The sequence below is a fragment of the Emys orbicularis genome, chromosome 7 (assembly GCF_028017835.1).
Source record: "Emys orbicularis isolate rEmyOrb1 chromosome 7, rEmyOrb1.hap1, whole genome shotgun sequence".
NCBI lineage: Eukaryota > Metazoa > Chordata > Testudines > Emydidae > Emys > Emys orbicularis.
In genome coordinates, this window is record NC_088689.1 from 130,368,588 (window position 1) to 130,388,054 (window position 19,467).

A 19,467-nucleotide genomic window follows, 5' to 3' on the forward strand; every position below is an offset into this window, starting at 1 on the left:
AATTTGTTGCTCATGAAACAAAGGGTCATTCTTGCTTTAGTCAATTAGAATCAGTTTTCCCTTCAGCATTTGAGTTGCTGTACCTGTTCGTATTCAGGATGTGACTTCCGTTCTTCTGGACATGCCGGATATGAACAACAATCTGAGTGGTAACAGAATACTAGCTTTGCTTAGCATGTCTAGTCTAGCACCCTTCTAAATCTGAATGGGCTGACGCATCTGATGTTAATTAGTTGCTAGCATCACTTAAGATTTCACTGTTTTTGGCAAGCTGAGAATATATGGGGTTTTGTGTTATGCCTTAAGAAATCTGTACCTATATTGTGTTGTATGAGATATTGACTATACTGCTCTAGAGGCTGTATCTGATTTGTATTTGGGTACCTCTCAGTACAGTTCTTGGCATTAATTGGCTTGGTATAGCTTATTGCAGAGAGTATTTAAAGGATACCATTGTAATGTTTAAGATTTCTAACAGCTTCATCTAGTCACAAAAGTCACTAAAAATGTTTAGCTGAGTGTCAGAAATATAACAACTATCAAGTGGGAAGCTGCTCTTTCCTTGCTGTTCTCTAATGCCCACGCCATGTGAAATTTTTAACTTTAACTCTGCTGCCTTCATGTTTTTGTCACTGGTACCCTGTAGAACAAGAGTTGTCCATTTCTTAGGATTCTCATCTTTCATGTGTATCTAACATGCAGACTCTCCTGTCCCCTTATTTTTTGTTTCAATAAAAACAACTTTAAAAAATTGAGATGCTGCCACTTTGTCATCTTTATGAGGCATATTAGGATGAAGAAAATTCAACTCCCATTAGCAAGCATGGAGATGGGGGACGTTGGATAGCTGCTGTTAAGAAAACAATATAGTATCATTAAATGTTGATCTTCCCCTGCCCCCATTGAGAGATCCACTACTATTCATGGTCCTGAGATACTGAAACAGTAGCTGATGTTTCTGAGAACTGTTAGAAATTCTCTTAGACTCCTTATGTAGTAATGTCCTTGATCTCTAAGGTCTTAACAAATCTATAGCAGTTTCCCTTTAAGGTGGATTTCTTCATAAGTTGTATTGTACTTATGGGTAACAGCCCATTCCTTTGCATGAGGGTTTTTCACACTTCTTGCCATCACTCTAGGTATATTATGATGATCCCTCTTTTTCCTTAGGGAGACTAGTGATTCCCCAGCTCGTTTATTCCAAGACTGCTTATAGAGCAGTTGTTGTAAGATCTGTGCTGTGGATCAGGAACCCTTCCTAGAGTCAGTGCCACCTTTCTCTTCAAGGACTAAGGCGGGTTAGTACTTAGGCAGTGTTTGCCCCTTCAGAGGAAAGTTTGAAGGGTAAATTAAAGACCATTGGAGGAAATACAGTGTTGGAGATAATCCAAGGTGCAGAAGCTGCGACCTGGCTCCCACTCCTGGGAGACTGTTTTCTGTGCCACCTCTGTTCTTCGTTAGCCTGGGGAAGCAATAGCAAAGCTGCCTTTTGACCTGACCTGCTGTTTGTGCTATTGACCTGGCTCCCATCCATTGCTGTTCTTTGCTTCAGAGAACTAGACTCATTTCCCAGGATAGCATTGCATGAGGGCCCAGTAGTGCAGGGAGCCTTGCACTTCCATTTGTCTTATTCTTTGGGATTCCCTCTCTGACGGCTTCTAGAACAATTTTTTTCTACAGGATGGTGACTGGGCTGTACTGTGACCATGGCCACTAAAGCAAGTATTCTACCCTTGTCCTCACACTTACAACAGATACTGATATTTCTTCATGGGAATTTGATTCAGATGTGAATTGCCTGCTCTGGTCACCTATTTCTTTTGACAGCATTCTTGCTTGTCCAGGTTAGCTTCCAGTCTTGAATGTCTGTTTTCTCTTTGCAGTGTAAGGTATAGTGGACCCATCCTAGAAACCTCCTGGGCTGTCTCCTCCCACCTACAGCCCTCCATCCCTTATAAGTCACATGGCACTTTCTATGTGAAGTTTGGCTTGGCCTAACTCTTATTGAAGTTAGCTACCCAACTGAAGAGACTCCTTATCACATGGTACACGTCTGACCAAGTATATGAATGCACTCATCATATGATGATAAGCATGTATGCTACATTAACCTAGATAGACCCTGCCACCAAGAGCTTGTTGTTTAATCTTTAGTACCTAGCACAAGGGGACACCAGTCCCTGATTGGGGTCTTTAAGTTCTACTGTAGTACAAATAATATCTTCTGAAACTTTGTTCCCTTAGCTGTTGCTGTTACTGCTTCCACGCAACAGAGGGGAGTTCTGTATGTTACACTGAAACTGTACTATTATCTAGCAAATGTGTAAAATCTGGGTCGTACCAATAATATACTCAATTTCAGTGGGACAAGGATTATTCCTTTCATATAAGGCTTGTAAGTTTGTGGTCTTCAGTGTGCAGTATCTGCTCAAAAAATATTTTGAGCCAAAATAAAACAATACGCCTTAAACAATTACCTCAAAATCCAATGTACCAGCATGTCTGGAGTGGACCTTTGGCTGGAAAGGTCATAGAGCCGGCAGGAAAGCCCAGGACTTGCAAAGTTAGCAGTTTCACAGGATTATTTGAGGAAAATCAGTTTTATTCCTCACTGCCCAAGCCTTCAGCTTGTTGCTATTTCCAGCTTGATGGAAAAACTAACTACAGATGTGTGGGTTGATTAAATCCCACTCCTTTTCTTTTCTTTTCTCTGAGTCATGCATCACCTAAAACTTGCAGCCTGTCTGGATCTTCACTGAGCGAACGTGGCAGCTCACAGCTGTTGATGAGTCTGATCTTGGTGGGAGGTGGAGGGAAGAGAGAGCACTATGGAAATAATCTGAGTTTCACATTGCCATCTTATAGCTGGACCAGATGAGCACAGAAGCTGTGCGAGGCAGTTAAAATACATTGCCAAATTCACATGTTATGGCTGTCAAATTCAGTAATTCAGCTGATATTGCTATTCTGTGTACCCTGAAGTGATGGCCTTCATATGAGCAATTTCTTCTCTTTCCTTCAGTTGTGTTTCTTAAAAACACACCTGGGATCCTCTAGCAGAGAGAAGTGGTGAAATGGGGCAGAAGATGGGTTTGTCTTTACTGCAGAGAACTCAAGTCGTGACCACGCACACCCTTAACTCGAGTGTGATTGTGCTTTTAACTGGAGTTGGCTGGCCTGCAGGGGCACAGGGTATGGCTTGAGTGAGCACAACTCAGCAGCAGCTAACACAACCCCTCTGTATAATGTCTTGCTTAGAACTTATTTTCATTGAGCTTGCATTGACTTCCCTGGAAAAATAACTTGCAGGCTGAGAAATGCTGCACTTTGTGTTTTCCCTAACTAAAGCTCTACTGATCCCACTTGGCAGCTGAAATCTCTGCTGTGCGCGCGCGAGAGCAGGTAGATTAAGGCTAATGTAAAATGATTAAGTGCAGAGAACAAGGAGTTGAGGCTTAACGTGAGATCCTCTTTATTCAGTGCGCAGCAAACTATGTTGTGGACTGAAAGCACTTGCAAGTCCTGCTTAGCAGCACTTGTAGTATTTATCAGTCCTTCACTGCACTCTGACTTGTAAATGTTTCTAATCTTGTGGGCTGACATTGGGTGTCTGCACGTCTGTGGCCAGGTGACGGGGGAGATTAAACCCCCCTGATTTAGAAATAGTTGTGCCATGCTGGCTGTCAAGACTGTTCCATGATATCAAGGCTACAGCTCATGAGTCTGAACTGCATTTCTCCTACTTCTTCTATAGCTCACAATCTGTAGCTGAGGGAGAGGCTGAAATGTCAGTCTAATTCTAAGCAATACTCTGAATGCTCAGAACTTTCAAAATTTTCTACCCAGTATGTCAGAAGTCTGAGTTAAGTAGGTGTTAATTAAAAGTTTTAAACAGTATGATGAAAAATGCCTTTCATTTGCCCAGGTTTCAGTTTCTTGTAGTGTCTCAGTCCCACTGTTTCTACAGTTCTCCAAGGAATTCTCCTGCAAAATCACAGAAGTTGATATCTGTCTCTAATGAAAAATATCTCCGGTCTTCTTTATGAATGATAAAGAAGCACAAAAGACTTATTTTTTCCTTTTCAGGTTAAACTTTTACTTAGATATGTTTCATTCTAGTTAGTACAGTATATGAAGGTCAAGCATCTTTAGAAGTTTTCAGCAAAATATAGTGTTTCCTAACTGGGATCTAATCTTGGGAGTTGCCGTAGTTCCCTGTGGTGGTACGGTTCGGAAGGCTGGAGTTGTCTAAATTGACCTCATCTACTCTACCTTCATTGTTCATCAGCCATGGTGGTTGCAGAGGCTCTTGCTCTTTGTGGGTTGCTTTGACCATGCCAGGGTATTGGTGTAAGTCTGTAAGGGTTTGATCTAGCAGTAATTTATCTTGATCACCAATTACCTTCTCTTGATGAGACAATCCAAAGTTGCAACCACTGGAAAGTTATGTTCTAGGATTTAAAGGAAAACTTCTCAGAAATATTTTCTTACCTTTGTGGCTTAGAAAAAAACTTTTATTACGGTAGTTAAAACCCAGTGTTGGCTCTACTGGGGGAAAGAGGACTTTCTTCCTGGTTTCTCCCTGGAGAGATTCCCAGCCCCAGCAGTAGTGAGCCCAAACAGTTTCTTTTTCTCCTTTCTCCTTCCTACTAGGTTTGTTCTCTTCTCTGGCCAGGCACTTCCAAACACAACCCTGATTTTGCAGGACGTTGTCAGCCTGACTTAAAGTCACAGGATGTGTTGACTCCGACTCATCCCTAATGTACTCTCTCCTTAAGTGGTCATGTAATGAGCACGGGGTCAAGCTGCACCCTTGTGGGCTTCCAGCCAGCACGTCTCAAAATCTATGTGTTGGAAAAAATGGATTTTTCTGTGGACCAGTTAGAGCTTAGTCTAAGAATGTCCCTAGGAATTCTCTTTAAAACTCCATCAGGAGGTCTCTGCAAAATCCACAATGAAGACAGCTCCAGAAAGGCAAGTCAGACCTGGAAGACATTCAGGATGAGGGAGCTGCACAGCTACACCACCAAACTAATCACCATTAAGGATTCTAAGTTCTCAAACATGAAACACGCTTTAAGCTTTAGGATCAAATTCCTACCTGGGTGGACCACTCTCAAGGCCAGGTGGCAATGGTTGAAAAATTATAGCCACAGATGTCTCTCAGATAGAACCGTAGGACTGGAATGGACCTCGAGAGGTCGTCTAGTCCAGTCCCCGGCACTCAGGGCTGGGCTAAGTATTATCTAGATCATCCCTGACAGGCATTTCTCCAACCTGCTCTTAAAAACCTCCAATGATGGAGATTCCACAACCTCCCTGGGCAATTTATTCCAGTGCTTAACCACCCTGACAGGTAGGAAGTTTTTCCTAATGTGCAACTTAAACTGCCCTTGCTACAATTTAAGCCCATTGCTTCTTGTCCGATCCTCAGAGGTTAAAGAGAACAATTTTTCTCCCTGCTCCTTGAAACAACCTTTTATGTTATCGTGTCCCCTCTGTCTTCTCTTCTCCAGACTAAACAAACCCAATTTTTTCAATCTTCCCTCATAAGTCATGTTTTCTAGACCTTTAATCATTTTTGTTGCTCTTTTCTGGACTTTCTCCAATTTGTTCACATCTTTCCTGAAATGTGGGGCCTAGAACTGGACACAATACTCCAGTTGAGGCCTAATCAGCGTGCAGTAGAGTGGAAGAATTGCTTCTCATTTCCTGCTTACAATATTCCTGCTAATACATCCCAGAATGATGTTCAATTTTTTTTGCAACAGTGTTACACTGTTGACTCATATTTAGCTTGTGATCCACTATGACCCTCCGATCCTTTTCCTCAGTACTCCTTCCTAGGCAGTCATTTCCCATTTTGGATGTGTGCAACTGATTGTTCCTTCCTAAGTGGAGTACTTTGCATTTGTCCTTATTGAATTTCATCCTATTTACTTCAGACCATTTCTCCAGTTTGTCCAGATCATTTTGCATTTTAATCCCATCCTCCTCCAAAGCACTTGCAAGCCCTCCCAGTGTGGTATTGTCCACAAACTTTATAAATGTACTCTCTATGCCATTATCTAAATCATTGATGAAGATATTGAACAAGACCACATATGTGGGGGCCAGTCTGCAATTGCTGGAAAATAAGGTGGCCTGTCTAGGAAAATGAGCTGGGGACGCAGCCAATTAACTCTACGCTCTTCAGCCTTCAAAAAGGAATAGAGCACCCAGAGAATTCCTTTATCCAATCCTTCAGATGTTTCAGCATTCTCTTGGGCAAGATAAACTTTCCAGGACACATCAATATGAGGAGTTTTTCTTACCCTGAAAAAAGACAAGAACCTGAGGACTGTAAAACATACCACCCAACTTGATTAATCTGGGCATCAGAATAGGTGAAGATTTTTCTAATTGGGCTTTATATATTGGAGATCAACAAATCACAACATCTGCAGAACTCTGTATCATATGCTACTCCAGGGGGGTGAAACAAACGTCTCAATTCCTGTAGGCAGAAATTGATCATGTTTATTGCATTACCTCTATTCAGTACCTGAGAAACTTAACTTTGCCTAGCAATTTATAGTGTCTTGCTAATTGTTCTGTAAGTCTGCCATGGGGACTCCTGCTCATCTAGAGTAGCTTCCTGCCCGTTGGGGCTGAGGTGCTGTGCCCCCACTCCTTCAGTGTGTGGAGTTTGCACTTCAGCTACCCGTGCTGCAATGTGTTTTGAGGATAAGCATAGCACTTCAGTGTCTAGGGGCTGTCAGTCTGGCACTGCTTCGGCTGTCAGCAGCTGCAGCCAGGGCTGTACCCCCCCCCCCCCCCCCCCATGGCTGGAGCTGGGGCTACCTCGCCCCTGTGGTGAGACCAGGGCCCTGTGGCTTGGTTGGGGCTGTGCCCTCCGTCCCATTGCTGTGGGGCTTGGGCTGTCAGTGCCCCCACCCCCTGCGGTGGGGCTTGGGCTGTCGTTCTCCCCCTCCCTTCCCCCCCCCCCCCCGGTTATTTTTAGTAAAAGTCACAGACAGGTCACAGGCTCCAGTGAATTTTTGTTTATTGCCCGCGACCTGTCCGTGACTTTTACTAAAAATAACTGTGACAAAATCTTAACCTTAGTTATAGATCATTGAAACTGATGCATTTTATCTGGGGTGGTTTTGTGGAGAAGCTTTGGCCAAGACCTAGGACAATCACTTACTCTTCTAGTTAGCACACAGCTCTTTAACATCCTTCTCAGTCAAAACGAAGCAGGCAGTGTACAGTGCTTGTCCTAACGGCTGATCCCTCTAACCGTGCCCATTCTCCTGAGCTGCCTCCAAGGTGTCAGCCCTTAATATATCTGAATCTCCATCTGTGACTCTAATTTACAGCCTCGCATTTTAAAAACAAGTGTTCAGTACCTGTATTGTCATGTGGTTCAGACCCCAGCTTTACCCTACAGCCCCATCACACTTGTATGCTCCTATTAATACTGCACCAAGATAACAATGTAAGATTTGAAACTTTTAATTTGCTTCCTCTTCTGGGGCTACCTGGAAATATTTTTAATTTAGCCCTTCTCTAAAATTACACAGGGTTACCCTGCTCAGGCCAGTAGAAATTATTTAATTCTAGCCTCTGCCCCAGACCTGTTGCAGTGCATCAGCCCATCACTGGAAGTTGTACCGTCTCTAGTCCTGTGGCAGGAAAGCTAAATGTTTCCTTTTCTTTCTTACCATAATCTGTGGCCCCGTGTGCAGCTGGTCACCTCTTCTCCGCCCTGCTCGTTAAGGGGTGTCTGTCTGCTCATGCACAACTCACATGGCATAGTGACTAACGATACGCTTTAGTCATGGAGGTGACTGGTTCCATGACTTTACCGGACCTCTGTGACTTCGGTTTCAGTTGTCAGTGCCCACGGCCGGAGCCTGGCCTGCGGTTTTGCATCCCTGCCCCCGCCGTGGTGGTGGGCCTCAGGCTGGCAGTTCTCTTGCCCCCTGTGGCAGGACTCGGTCTGTCAGTCCCTGCCCCATGGGGCTCCAGCTGTCATTCCTCCCCCCCCACACTTATTTTTAGTAAAAGTCACAGACGGGTCATGGGCTCCCGTGAATTTTTGTTTGTTGCCCACAACCTGTCCGTGACTTCTACTAAAAATAACCGTGACAAAATCTTAACCTTAATTATGACCTGGTCCCTGCCTCCTCTCTCTTGAGTCCCACCCTTTTTAGGCTTAGCCAGGGGAAGCAAGAGTCTGGTTTTGAGTTTCTCACACTTGGCTGCATCAGTTGGAACAGCGGTTACTTTAGATACAGCTGTATGTGTAGCTCCATTCCCTTGGCATTGTTTATCCTTTTATTGAGGGGATCTGTTTAAACTGGGACCCTTCTTTAAAGCTTGAGCTGGAAAATTAATGGCCTGCAGGTTCTGGGTGAAAATACTGGCAGGCACTGGCATGTTTTACTGTAGATTTCTTTTGGCCCCAGCACCTGACAGTGAGCGAAAACATGAACTGTGCGTAATGGTTCGAGAAACAAATTTCATAGGAATAATTTCCAGCCCAGACCACTAGTACGGAAAAGTCTGAACAATGACCTGCATTATGGGGCAATGGGGGTGTGTGTATGCAAACCCCTAGGTGTACAAGGTGGGGCTCTGGAAATATGCCTCTTGATTCTTTTTTTCCTCTTTTCTCAGGTGTCTCATGCAGTTGCTAAGCTTGTATTAGTTAGTTTCCACTGGCAAGTCTCAGAGATTTTGGAAAGGTAAGTGTGACTAACTGTATGTATCCCATGCTAGTCGCTTTTCACTCTCACTATTTTGCAAATATGAATGTACCAGGCTGTTTCCCACTGATGTCTACACAAGAGAACGGTTGGGGCAGCAGGGAGGCTGCATACTGTACCCCGGGGGGTGAAGAGGAAGGCTGCATTTTGATCAAGTGAATTCCCCTAGCTGACCAGCTAATGTAGGTAGAACAAAGGGAGGGAGATGGTGTTTGTTTGTCCTGGAAGGCTACCATCTCTTTAAGGGATTGTTAAGCAATGCAAATGCATTTTGCTTTAAATTGGAACCTGTATATTGAGAAAGCTTCAGCAGTAGTTGATTATAACAAAGGGAAAATTTCCTTTAGAATCTCCTCTGTTTCTAGTAAGTTTTTCCACTGAGAGAAGAATCTGATCCCTGGCCATAAACAGGTACTGAACTAGTGCCGGCTTACAAGACAGTCATGCTTTCAGATTAAAGCTTTTTGCTCCTTCTGGATCCAGTTGGTGATTTTTGTGGCGAGCACTGAAAGGATGTTGAGTCAGGATATTGGGACTTGGGATACTGTCTCAGTAGCGACTCGAGTAGAACTGAACAATTCTTACCGCAGATCAACAAGCTGCAAAGGCAGACTGTAAATGGTGTCCAAACCCATCTGAGAAGCACATGCCAGCGGCCAGTGCCTCTTTGCATCTCCTTCTGGCTGGTCCAGGAATAGTAAGAGTGAATCTGCCCCACGAGGCCCTGGTAGCAATCAACCCCTTCCAGAGAGGGTGGGAGAAACGCAGTTTCCTGAATGGCCGTGGTGCACACTGAGGGAGCAAGCAAGCTTCCCACGGTATGTAGCTGGTCCCCAGGGAGTCTAGAACTAGCTCCAGAAGGTGGGATTTCTGCATGGGAGCCACTGCTCTTCTGCAATGTAAGCGGTCAGATCTGGAACAGGAGTACATTGGGGAGGGGCTTTATTTTTAAAATTGCAACATTACAGATTGTTTCTTAGTGCATCTGGTCCTCAAGCTAATGTCAAACTTCCATTTTCCTTCCTTAGCTGCACTTGATATAAATTCAGTGGAGGCCCCTAATTTCAATCCCTAAAAGTTATGGAGTGAGAAGAAGGAGGTTTACCTATCCCAATGTGAATAGAAATGACTTTGATTTAATTCAGTGATGTTTACATCCATTGTGAAAACCTTCCTCTGCAGTGTTGGAAACCCCAAACAGCAACATGTGGCTACTTCTAATGCTGCTTATTTCTTATTTGGTGTTCTTGGAGGGCGTGGGGGCTCTGATACAATTGCATAAATATTTAGCTAGATAATGTATTGGAATCAAAGTGAGTCCAAACTGAAGTGTGAAATGTCAACAGCCTTTGTTGAAAGGGGATTTAGATTAGGAAAATCCTGTTGGTCTATCCTGTCTAAGAATATAAGGGAAATCTAGTTCACATTTGGATTAAACATCAGGCTGGACTGATTTAAGTCAGTGATTTAAATCAGAAAGCAGGAAACGGTCATTTAGATAACTGATTTTAATCTCATTTTGCATGAGTACTTTTATTTTCCTAAAAAGTTGATTCTCACTAGTTGGTAACCATTAAAACATGATGATTTGCCACTAAATACAACTTTACACTAGTTTGTGCTTCTTTTTGCTAACCAGGAGGATACACTGGCAATTTTTAAATCAAGATTGGAGGTTTTTCTAAAAGCTCTGCTCTAGGAATTATTTTTGGGAAGTTCTCTGACCTGTGCTATACAGGAGGTCACGTTAGCTAACCACAGTGGTCCCTTTTGGTCTTTGAATCTCTGTGTCGGAGATTTATTTAAGCAATTATACAGCTTCTTTCTTAGTCAGATTCTTAATTTTTGTATTTTTATGATGGCGAATGATGCATTTCTTATTTAAAATAATTTTTGACTTTTGATTTGTGTCAAGCTTTTTGGATGGGAATTCAATTACAAATGCACCATACCAGCATTTAAAAAAATTAGTTAAATAAAATTACCTAAAATGTGCTGCATACATAAGAAAAAAGTTTATCAAAACAGGTTTTGCATTTACAACTGATTTATTAAACAAAGAAAGTAATATCTGTAATTAGTGAATTGAACTGATTGTTTCTGGCCACTGTTTCCTTCAGGATTTTAGAATTAGTAAACCTCACCTTCTTATACCTAGTTTTTTATTCTGCGATTTGAACAGGAAAACAAGCTTTCCTTCTTTTCAACTTACGATTAGTTTCTTAGCTTTGAATCAACTAGGCACTGAACTGACCTAGTCGAATAAACTGAAATGAAGAAAATATTCTCTCTCCACCAACAGAAGGAACTGCTGCTAAAAGTTAGGTTAGTGCTTAAACTGTGGTTCCAAGGTGCTTAGCCAGTGACTTCCACCAGTTCAATAGTTTGACTTTCTTTAAAACTTCTGCAGCAAACATGTCTTGCTTAATATTTTTAAAATTTAAATTATTTTCTTTATATTAAGTAAAGGCCTATTTAATTTCAAATTTAATTTTAAATATATATTTTTTAAATAAAACTGTATTTAATGTAAATTTAAAAAAACAGACAGATAAATCCAGTTTATTAAAAACAATTTTTATCCACCCTGTTAAGCATAGTCACTATTTTTTGAACAGTGCTAGTTTAGGGTTGTCAGGTGGGTTGCCGGTGCTAGTTTAGGGTTGCCCAGTTTTCGACCGAAACGCCCGGTCGAAAAGGGACCCTGGCAGCTCCGGTCAGCACTGCTGACTGGGCCGTTAAAAGTCCGCGCTAAGGCAGTGGCTCTGCATGGCTCCCAGAAGCAGCGGCATGTCCCCCCCTCTAGCTCCTCCATGTAGGGGAAGCCAGGGGCTCCACGCGCTGCCCCTGCCCCAAGCACCGGTTCCGCAGATCCCATTGGCGGTGCCTGCAGATGGGGCAATGCGCAGAGCCGCCTGGCTGCACCTCCGCTTAGGAGCCGGAGGGGGGGACATGCCGCTGCTTCCAGGAGCTGCTTGAGGTAAGCACCGCCTGGAGCCTGCACCCCTCTCTCCCTCCCGCGCGCCAACCCCCTGTCCCAGTCCTGATCCCTCTCTTTCCCTCCAAACCCCTCAGCCCCAGCCTGGAGCACCCTCCTGCACTCCAAACCCCTCATCCCCAGTCCCACCCCAGAGCCCGCACCCCCAGCCGGAGCCCTCACCCCCTCCTCCCGCACACCAACCCCCAGCCCAGAACCCCCTTCCTGCACCCTGACCCCCTGATTTCTGGCTCCACCCTGGAACCCGCACCCCCCAGCCACAGAACCTGTACCTCTTTCCACTCCCCAGCCCCCTGTCTCAGCCCAGAGCCCCCTTCTATACTCTGAACCCCTCGGCTCCTCCCCCCAGCCCCCTCCTGCAACCCAGAGCCCGCACCCCCAGCTGGAGCCCTCACCCCCTCTTGCATCCTAACCCATTGCCTCAGCCCAGAACCCCCTCCGCCCCCTGAACTCCTCCTTGCTGGCCCCACCCCACCCCACCCCTTCCCGCACCCCAACCCCTGACCAGCCCAGTGAAAATGAGCGAGTGAGGGAGGGTGGGGAGAGCGAGCAACAGCGGGAGGGGGGATGGAGTGAGTGGGGGCGGGGCCTCAGAGGAGAGGTGGGGCAAGGGTGTTCGGTTTTGTGCGAGTAGAAAGTTGGCAACTCTATGCTAGTTATGTCCCAAAAAGGAGGGTTTTATTAGCAAGAGTCCACTTTGCTGCATTAAGGGCCTCCATGAAGAATGGGCGTAGCCTTTCCTGGATCAAGTATCCTGTGAGACTCCACTCCCGTTCAGCCAGAAGCTGCTCTTCATTAGTTGCAAAATGGTTCTTGTAAAATCAAAATGCATTTTGGTGAAAGAGTTTAATTCTTAAATTCACCCTTCCAGGCACAAGTCCAATTCTGCCCAGTTGCTAGTGGAAGCACGAGTTCAACCCACCTCATCCAAACATGTAAGTAACTGGCAACTTCAGTCTTCCCCACCCCATTCTAGGATCACCTTACTCACTGCATGGCCTGCCTCACACTAACATTTTTTGCAGACTTAGTGTTTTAAACCTTAACCCAATACCTCCTGCTGCTGTTTTACAATGAGACATAGCCAAGATGTCTCTGGCACTTAAATGTAAGCCTTCATATGGCGTTGCAGTTAATGTTCAAGAATAACCTCTACAGATGAGTAAATTAAATCACTGTAGCTCTTCAAGAGCAGGTTAGATAAAACATGGGAGTGAGAGTTGTGCAGAATCCACAGGAGCAGACTGCATGGCCCAAGAGGGCTCTTCTGATCTTGCTCTCTGTTTGTTTCTAAGAGAGGCTTTAGGAGAACTCTGAGTTGATAGAGAAAATAAGGCCTATTTGTTACTGAAATTAGGTGTTGCCCTGAGGTGGCTGCATTGCTCTGCTCGAGGATGTTGAGGCTAATCTACAAAGGATGCTTCTTCCCAACCAGTTTCACAGTGACCTTTGAACCCACAGTTTAGGTTTTGAAGCAGTGGTGGCCAGAGTCCTTGGAAACTTGCCTCTCAGTTAGAAGCTTCCTACTGCATGTTTACAGGATTCATTCGCTGTGGGTGTTGCAATCCAATGTGTTATGTCACAAATAGTTATTCTGGGAATGGATTGTGACTTGTCAGAAACTGGATTACAGAATATTGGATCTAGAGGAGGCTGTTTTTACAATGGATAGTTTCTGTTGCATCTGAGTCAACTTATAGCTACTACTGATGAAGAAGAAAAAGAAAAAAGCTAAAAGTGGAAGGGTGCATGAACTTAAAATAAACTCTCTAGCATATTTGGGTTCCAGACTAATTTAATCTTTACTACATATGTTGTGAAAAGGGCCCTGAGTACTTACGAACTTGATCTAGTTTTCTTGTATCTGCTTTCATCTAGGTGTCCTCCTCTGAAATGCTGTTCTGTGCCTTTGGGAGGAAGGGTGAGGTAGTTAAGGCATTGGATTAGGACTTGGAAAATCTGGGTCCAGTTCCTAGCTCTGCTACGTGCTTTGCTGGGGCAAGTCACTCTGCTTCAGTTCCCTCTCTATAAAATGAACATACTGCGTTGGTTGCCTGGTCTATTACCATGTGAACTCTTCGGGAGAGACTTCTCTTACCATGTTTATACAATGCCTGTCACAGTGCGGTTCTGATCTTGGCTGGGACCTTTAGGTGCTACTCTCAAGGTAATTTGTTATAGTAGTGCCCCTCTATGAACAACCAGATTTTTCCACATGTGAAGGCAACATTATGGAAGGAGGAATTGTCCCTCTTCATCAGTGGAAAGACCCACTCTGACTGCAAGCTGTCTAAACTGAGGTACTGGTCCCAATAGGTCTCATGCATTTAAGATTGTATTGTAAAGTGTGTTTACACAGTTTGTGGAAACACATTTAATGCTCTGGAATGCACCACGTCTTGAATGCAGACTATATAGGCCCCAGGTTGTGGAAGTTCTGTACACAACCCTAAATGAAAATGCTCGTTATGCTGCCACCTAGGAATACACACCTTCCCCGGAGAATTCCTCCAGCGTAGGTTAGAGGAGAAAGTATTGTCAGTGTTCCTCTGAATCTGCTTATGCTCTGTGGCTGGGAAAAGTGGGGGGAAGAGCATGTATTCTAGAATGCCATAGGGAAGGGCACCAACTAGAAGATTTGAGGGGAGAGTCTGAGAATCTGAACCAAACAGCTGATAAAAGTTGCTTTTCTTGGAGTGAAACTATGATGTGTATAAAAATGGGAATGGTGGAAATCCTTTCTACTTGCCAAGAAACAGTGGGTCCTTCTGCAGCAAGTCTACAAGAGAATTATAGGAGAGACAATTAGCTAGAACTGGGGAAACTGCCTGCTGCCCAAATAAATCTTTACTTGATCTAGGCAATAAGCGATCCCTAACACTGTTAGAGAACTGTTCTCAGCAACAATAGGAATCGGTCTCCTAGAACAAAGATGGTCCTACTATGGCAGACGATGATGCTACAACAGGGTTATACTCCTAGTGTGAACAGGCCCTTGCACTCTCGTTCAGCAGTGGCTGTGTTCTAAGAATGCATAGTCAGGCCTGGGAGGTGAGTTATCCCATGCAGGTTTCTCTGGAAGGTACCAAAGCTTTAAGGCGTTAGAAAGGGATTTGCATTATGGCTTCAGTCTGAAAGGGACAAATGGGTGTATAAACTTTGCTTCCAGATGTGGAGGCAGAATCTTGCTTCTGATGGTGCTCTGTTAACCTACTTCCCCTTCAACTTGTAAGGGTGAGATGAAACATAACATGAGTAGCTAAGGGCTGCATATGTTGCTTAGTGGCTCGTTCTGCACGACCACATGGGAGATCCAGATTGTTTCCTAGTGACTTGCTTCCTGGACCAGCAGGGCCTGGGAGTAACATTGACTTTGCAATGAATCCTGCCCATTCCTCCTCAGCCAGAAGGATGGTGTCTGCATGCAATATTAGCTACAACGAGTAGCTAATTTAGCTACAACGAGTCAGGAAAAAGATCTTGGCGTCATCGTGGATAGTTCTCTAAAGATGTCCACGCAGTGTGCAGAGGCGGTCAAAAAAGCAAACAGGATGTTAGGAATCATTAAAAAGGGGATAGAGAATAAGACTGAGAATATATTATTGCCCTTATATAAATCCATGGTACGCCCACATCTCGAATACTGTGTACAGATGTGGTCTCCTCACCTCAAAAAAGATATTCTAGTACTAGAAAAGGTTCAGAAAAGAGCAACTAAAATGATTAAGGGTTTAGAGAGGGTCCCATATGAGGAAAGATTAAAGAGGCTAGGACTCTTCAGTTTGGAAAAGAGAAGACTAAGGGGGGACATGATAGAGGTATATAAAATCATGAGTGATGTTGAGAAAGTGTATAAGGAAAAGTTATTTACTTATTCCCATAATACAAGAACTAGGGGTCACCAAATGAAATTAATAGGCAGCAGGTTTAAAACAAATAAAAGGAAGTTCTTCTTCACGCAGCGCACAGTCAACTTGTGGAACTCCTTACCTGAGGAGGTTGTGAAGGCTAGGACTATAACAATGTTTAAAAGGGGACTGGATAAATTCATGGTGGCTAAGTCCATAAATGGCTATTAGCCAGGATGGGTAAGAATGGTGTCCCTAGCCTCTGTTCGTCAGAGGATGGAGATGGATGGCAGGAGAGAGATCACTTGATCATTGCCTGTTAGGTTCACTCCCTCTGGGGCACCTGGCATTGGCCACTGTCGGTAGACAGATACTGGACTAGATGGACCTTTGGTCTGACCCAGTACGGCCTTTCTTATGTTCTTATGTAATATGTGGCACAAGTGAAGGTGAAGAGATAGGAGAGGTTCCTTGAACTTCACAGTGGACTGGGATCTGCTTTCCCTCTCCACAAACACTGATGTGCATAAAGGTGCTACATTGGCTTGCATCATTTGTCATCTGAAATTGCTGTCCAGCCAAACAGACACTGATAGGTGAGTTCCCAAAACGATTGCTTCCTGGGATCTAGCCAGACAGTGAATGAACAAGTCCCTTTGAACTGACCTCTGCTAACAAGATAGACGGAAAAACTAACTGAAGAAAGAAATAATGCAATGGTGTATTTCAAAGGGATGGTCAATCTGCATTTGGTAGCAGGACAAGGATGGAGACCAGAAAAACAAATCTCCTTGTGGGTAATACACCAGATCCGAGGCACAGGCAGTCTAGTGACTGGGATGAGGAAAGTGAAAGACTTGTCTGTTGTCCTCTGGCACCTAAAAGGCTCCTAAAAAGAATTAATTGGTGAAGCAGCGTGCTCCTTTCCTAGATGGCTCCTTCTCCCAGCCTCTGATGGGCTGAAGCCAAAGGCAGTCTGAATTAGGTGAAGGTGAGTCTGTCCTGGGGTAAAGTTTTAAAGACAACACTGGGCTCCTTCCACAACAGTGCCACGTAAGGGCAGGTGATGGTCATTTTGGGCTTACAGGACCAGCAGAGCTAAGTGATGCCGGGACCCGTTTCAGCCCAACTCTGATTTGCACCTCTCTTTCAGACAATGGTACATTCCTCCCATCACTGCGCAGTGTGTATGCAGTTTGTCCGAAAGGAGAACTTACTCTCTCTGGCTTGTCAGCACCAGTTTTGCCGTAGCTGCTGGGAGCAGCATTGTACAGTACTCGTCAAGGATGGTGTCGGAGTTGGTGAGTTCAAGGCAGACACTTTGGTGGGTTTTTATTTGATGCATTGACCTCCTCACCACCTCCCCCACTCCCCAACGCAGCTGGACCAGTCACTTTTTAATATCTTAATATTGAGAAAATGAAACATGCAGTTGATCTGTATGGAAAATCAGTGCCTTCAATATTTAAACTGGCTGCTGGTTTGGACTGAATCCATAATTGCCAGGATCTCGGTAATCTTACCCTGGTCCCTAGAGGATGCCACTGCCTCCCAACAAGGAACTATAAATCACCACTCCCGTGTACTTAAGTACATTTGTACATACTGACAGATTTTGAAGTGCTCTATATACTTCTAATTAAGTACTTTAAAGAGTCTGTACTTAGCACTTGGGTTTAAGTACATTTTAAAGGTACTTCAAGCATACATAACTTTTTCCTAATCTGCAAGTACTTCTTCAAAACAGCATTGGTTTTTTTTTTTTTTAAATCACATCTCTCCCGACTGTCCTGGGTTCCGACAGGCCCAGGACCCATTGCCCTGACTTGGGACCTTCGGGCTCTGAGCTCTGACTGCCCAGGCTTTGTTCTGTTAGCCTGGCTGGTGCACCAGCCAAGGAGTGTAGTGGCCCCACCACTTCACTTCTGATAGGTCACTGCAGCCGGCATCAGGGAGACTCGCTGCCTGGCCCAGGCCAGCAGCAGCGAGGAGACACATACCTCTCGATGTCCTGCACAGAGAAAACAGGACCCATAGCTGCATCCCCTGCAGGGTGGTGTAGGAAATGCTCACCAGCCCCTGGGCATGCTCCAACACGGCAGGGCTGTTGGGAAATGGGGGCTATTTTGTCATGGTTATTCTTTGGCTATTTATGTATATGAATACAACTTCATTGTTGCTGGTTTATTCTCTTCCACTCTGTGCTTATATTATTTAAGTAGTTGTCCATAAATTGACCTAACAATTGCAGGGAATACAGGAGTTAGAAGTTCTTGTTCTTTTACTTCTCTCTTTATAAGTACTATTTCCACAGCATACTTGTACTTAGAAGTACTTCTGTAATGGTGTATATAGCACTTAGAATATGGACTTAAGTATCCGTACTTATGGCAACGCTGCTATAAATTGGACATAGCTTTTGGTCTGTGTTCTCTTTCTCTCTTGCTCTCATCTTTCTGATCCTGCCAGGCTGTGATCACAGTCACTGTTGTATTAATTTAGGTGGAATATATGGGCCCAAAGAGGCGAAGGCTTTATCATGATCCTGTAAATGTCCAACATTAAACAGTTTTAAACAAGGTTCAGGGTTTAGAATACAAAGACCTCAGCCTGCTTAGTACCATGGCGCAAACATCGTTAAAAATCTCTTTAGCCCTGTGTTAAAAATATGGGTTGGGGGGGGGGGGCAGTTAAAGCATTTGAAATGTAAAATAATAAGTAAGGCTTTCATCTTAACATCTCTTGTACCCTTCCCCTTTAGTTGGAGAGTCTTTAGAGGGGGAAAAACCCACATGTGAATCTCTCTTGGATGGTAATAATGATCCTTTTTGGGGAAAAGAGAAAAGTTAGTTAAGATGGGCTGGAGCAGTTGTTAAAATCCAATCCCGTTTTGTAGAAGACGAAATAAGATGAAGACACACGAAAGAGGAAGAGAAAAGAACAGCAAAGGTAGAAAATGCAACTTCTGCCTCTGAGATGGACTCACTTGCAGTCTCCCTGCTGGAAAAACATAGGCATAGCATGTGATCTTATCAGCCACCCCGAGACCTGACAAACTTGTATCAGCGTTGGGCTGTTTAAGGTATTACATTTAGCTGCCTCTTTCTGGACAGAGACTTACAGCAGTGTGGCTGTATACAGTCTTGGCCAACTAAGCCAGACTCTTGTAAATAGAAGGAAAAATTAGAGGGCTAGGCAGGACAAGAAATAAAGTGGGGAAGGAAAAACACATACTGCGGGGTGGGAAAGTAGCGCAGTTTCACATCCCAGGTGGTATTAGGGATTTAGCTAGAGCTGGTGGTGAATGTCATTTGGCTCCCCCTAATTTGGTCTGGCCTGGCCAGGACATCTTTCAGGACTAGGATGAAGACGGCTCAGGGTGCAGGTGGCCACCATGATAGTGAAGCTTGCTCCTTCCTTAGAGACTAACAAATTTATTTCAGCATAAGCTTTCGTGGGCTACAGCTCACTTCTTCAGATGCATAGAGTGGAACACACAGACAGAAGATATTTATACATACAGAGAACATGAAAAGGTGGAAGTACGCATACCAATTGTAAGAGGCCAATCAGTTGAGATGAGCTATCAGTAGCAGCATGGCCCCACAGTACGCCAACATCTTTATGGCTGACTTAGAACAACGCTTCCTTAGCTCTCATTCCCTAACGCCCCTATTCTACTTGCGCTACATTGATGATATCTTCATCATCTGGACCCATGGAAAAGAAGCCCTCGATGAATTCCATCATGATTTTAACAATTTCCATCCCACCATCAATCTCAGCCTAGACCAATCCACACAAGCGGTCCATTTCCTAGACACTACTGTGCTAATAAGCGATGGTCACATAAACACCACCCTATACC

The 19,467-nt window shown here is 44.2% G+C and overlaps 1 protein-coding gene across 1 annotated transcript in view; it reads left to right on the forward strand.

Annotated features, from left to right (window-relative positions):
- Positions 1-19,467, forward strand: part of ARIH2 (ariadne RBR E3 ubiquitin protein ligase 2) — a 42,465-nt gene that overhangs the window by 7,685 nt on the left and 15,313 nt on the right. The window contains exons 3-5 of the mRNA XM_065407314.1: positions 8,665-8,732; positions 12,623-12,686; positions 16,753-16,900. Of these exons, the coding sequence (XP_065263386.1) occupies positions 8,665-8,732; positions 12,623-12,686; positions 16,753-16,900 (280 nt within the window). The remainder of the gene's footprint in view (positions 1-8,664; positions 8,733-12,622; positions 12,687-16,752; positions 16,901-19,467) is intronic.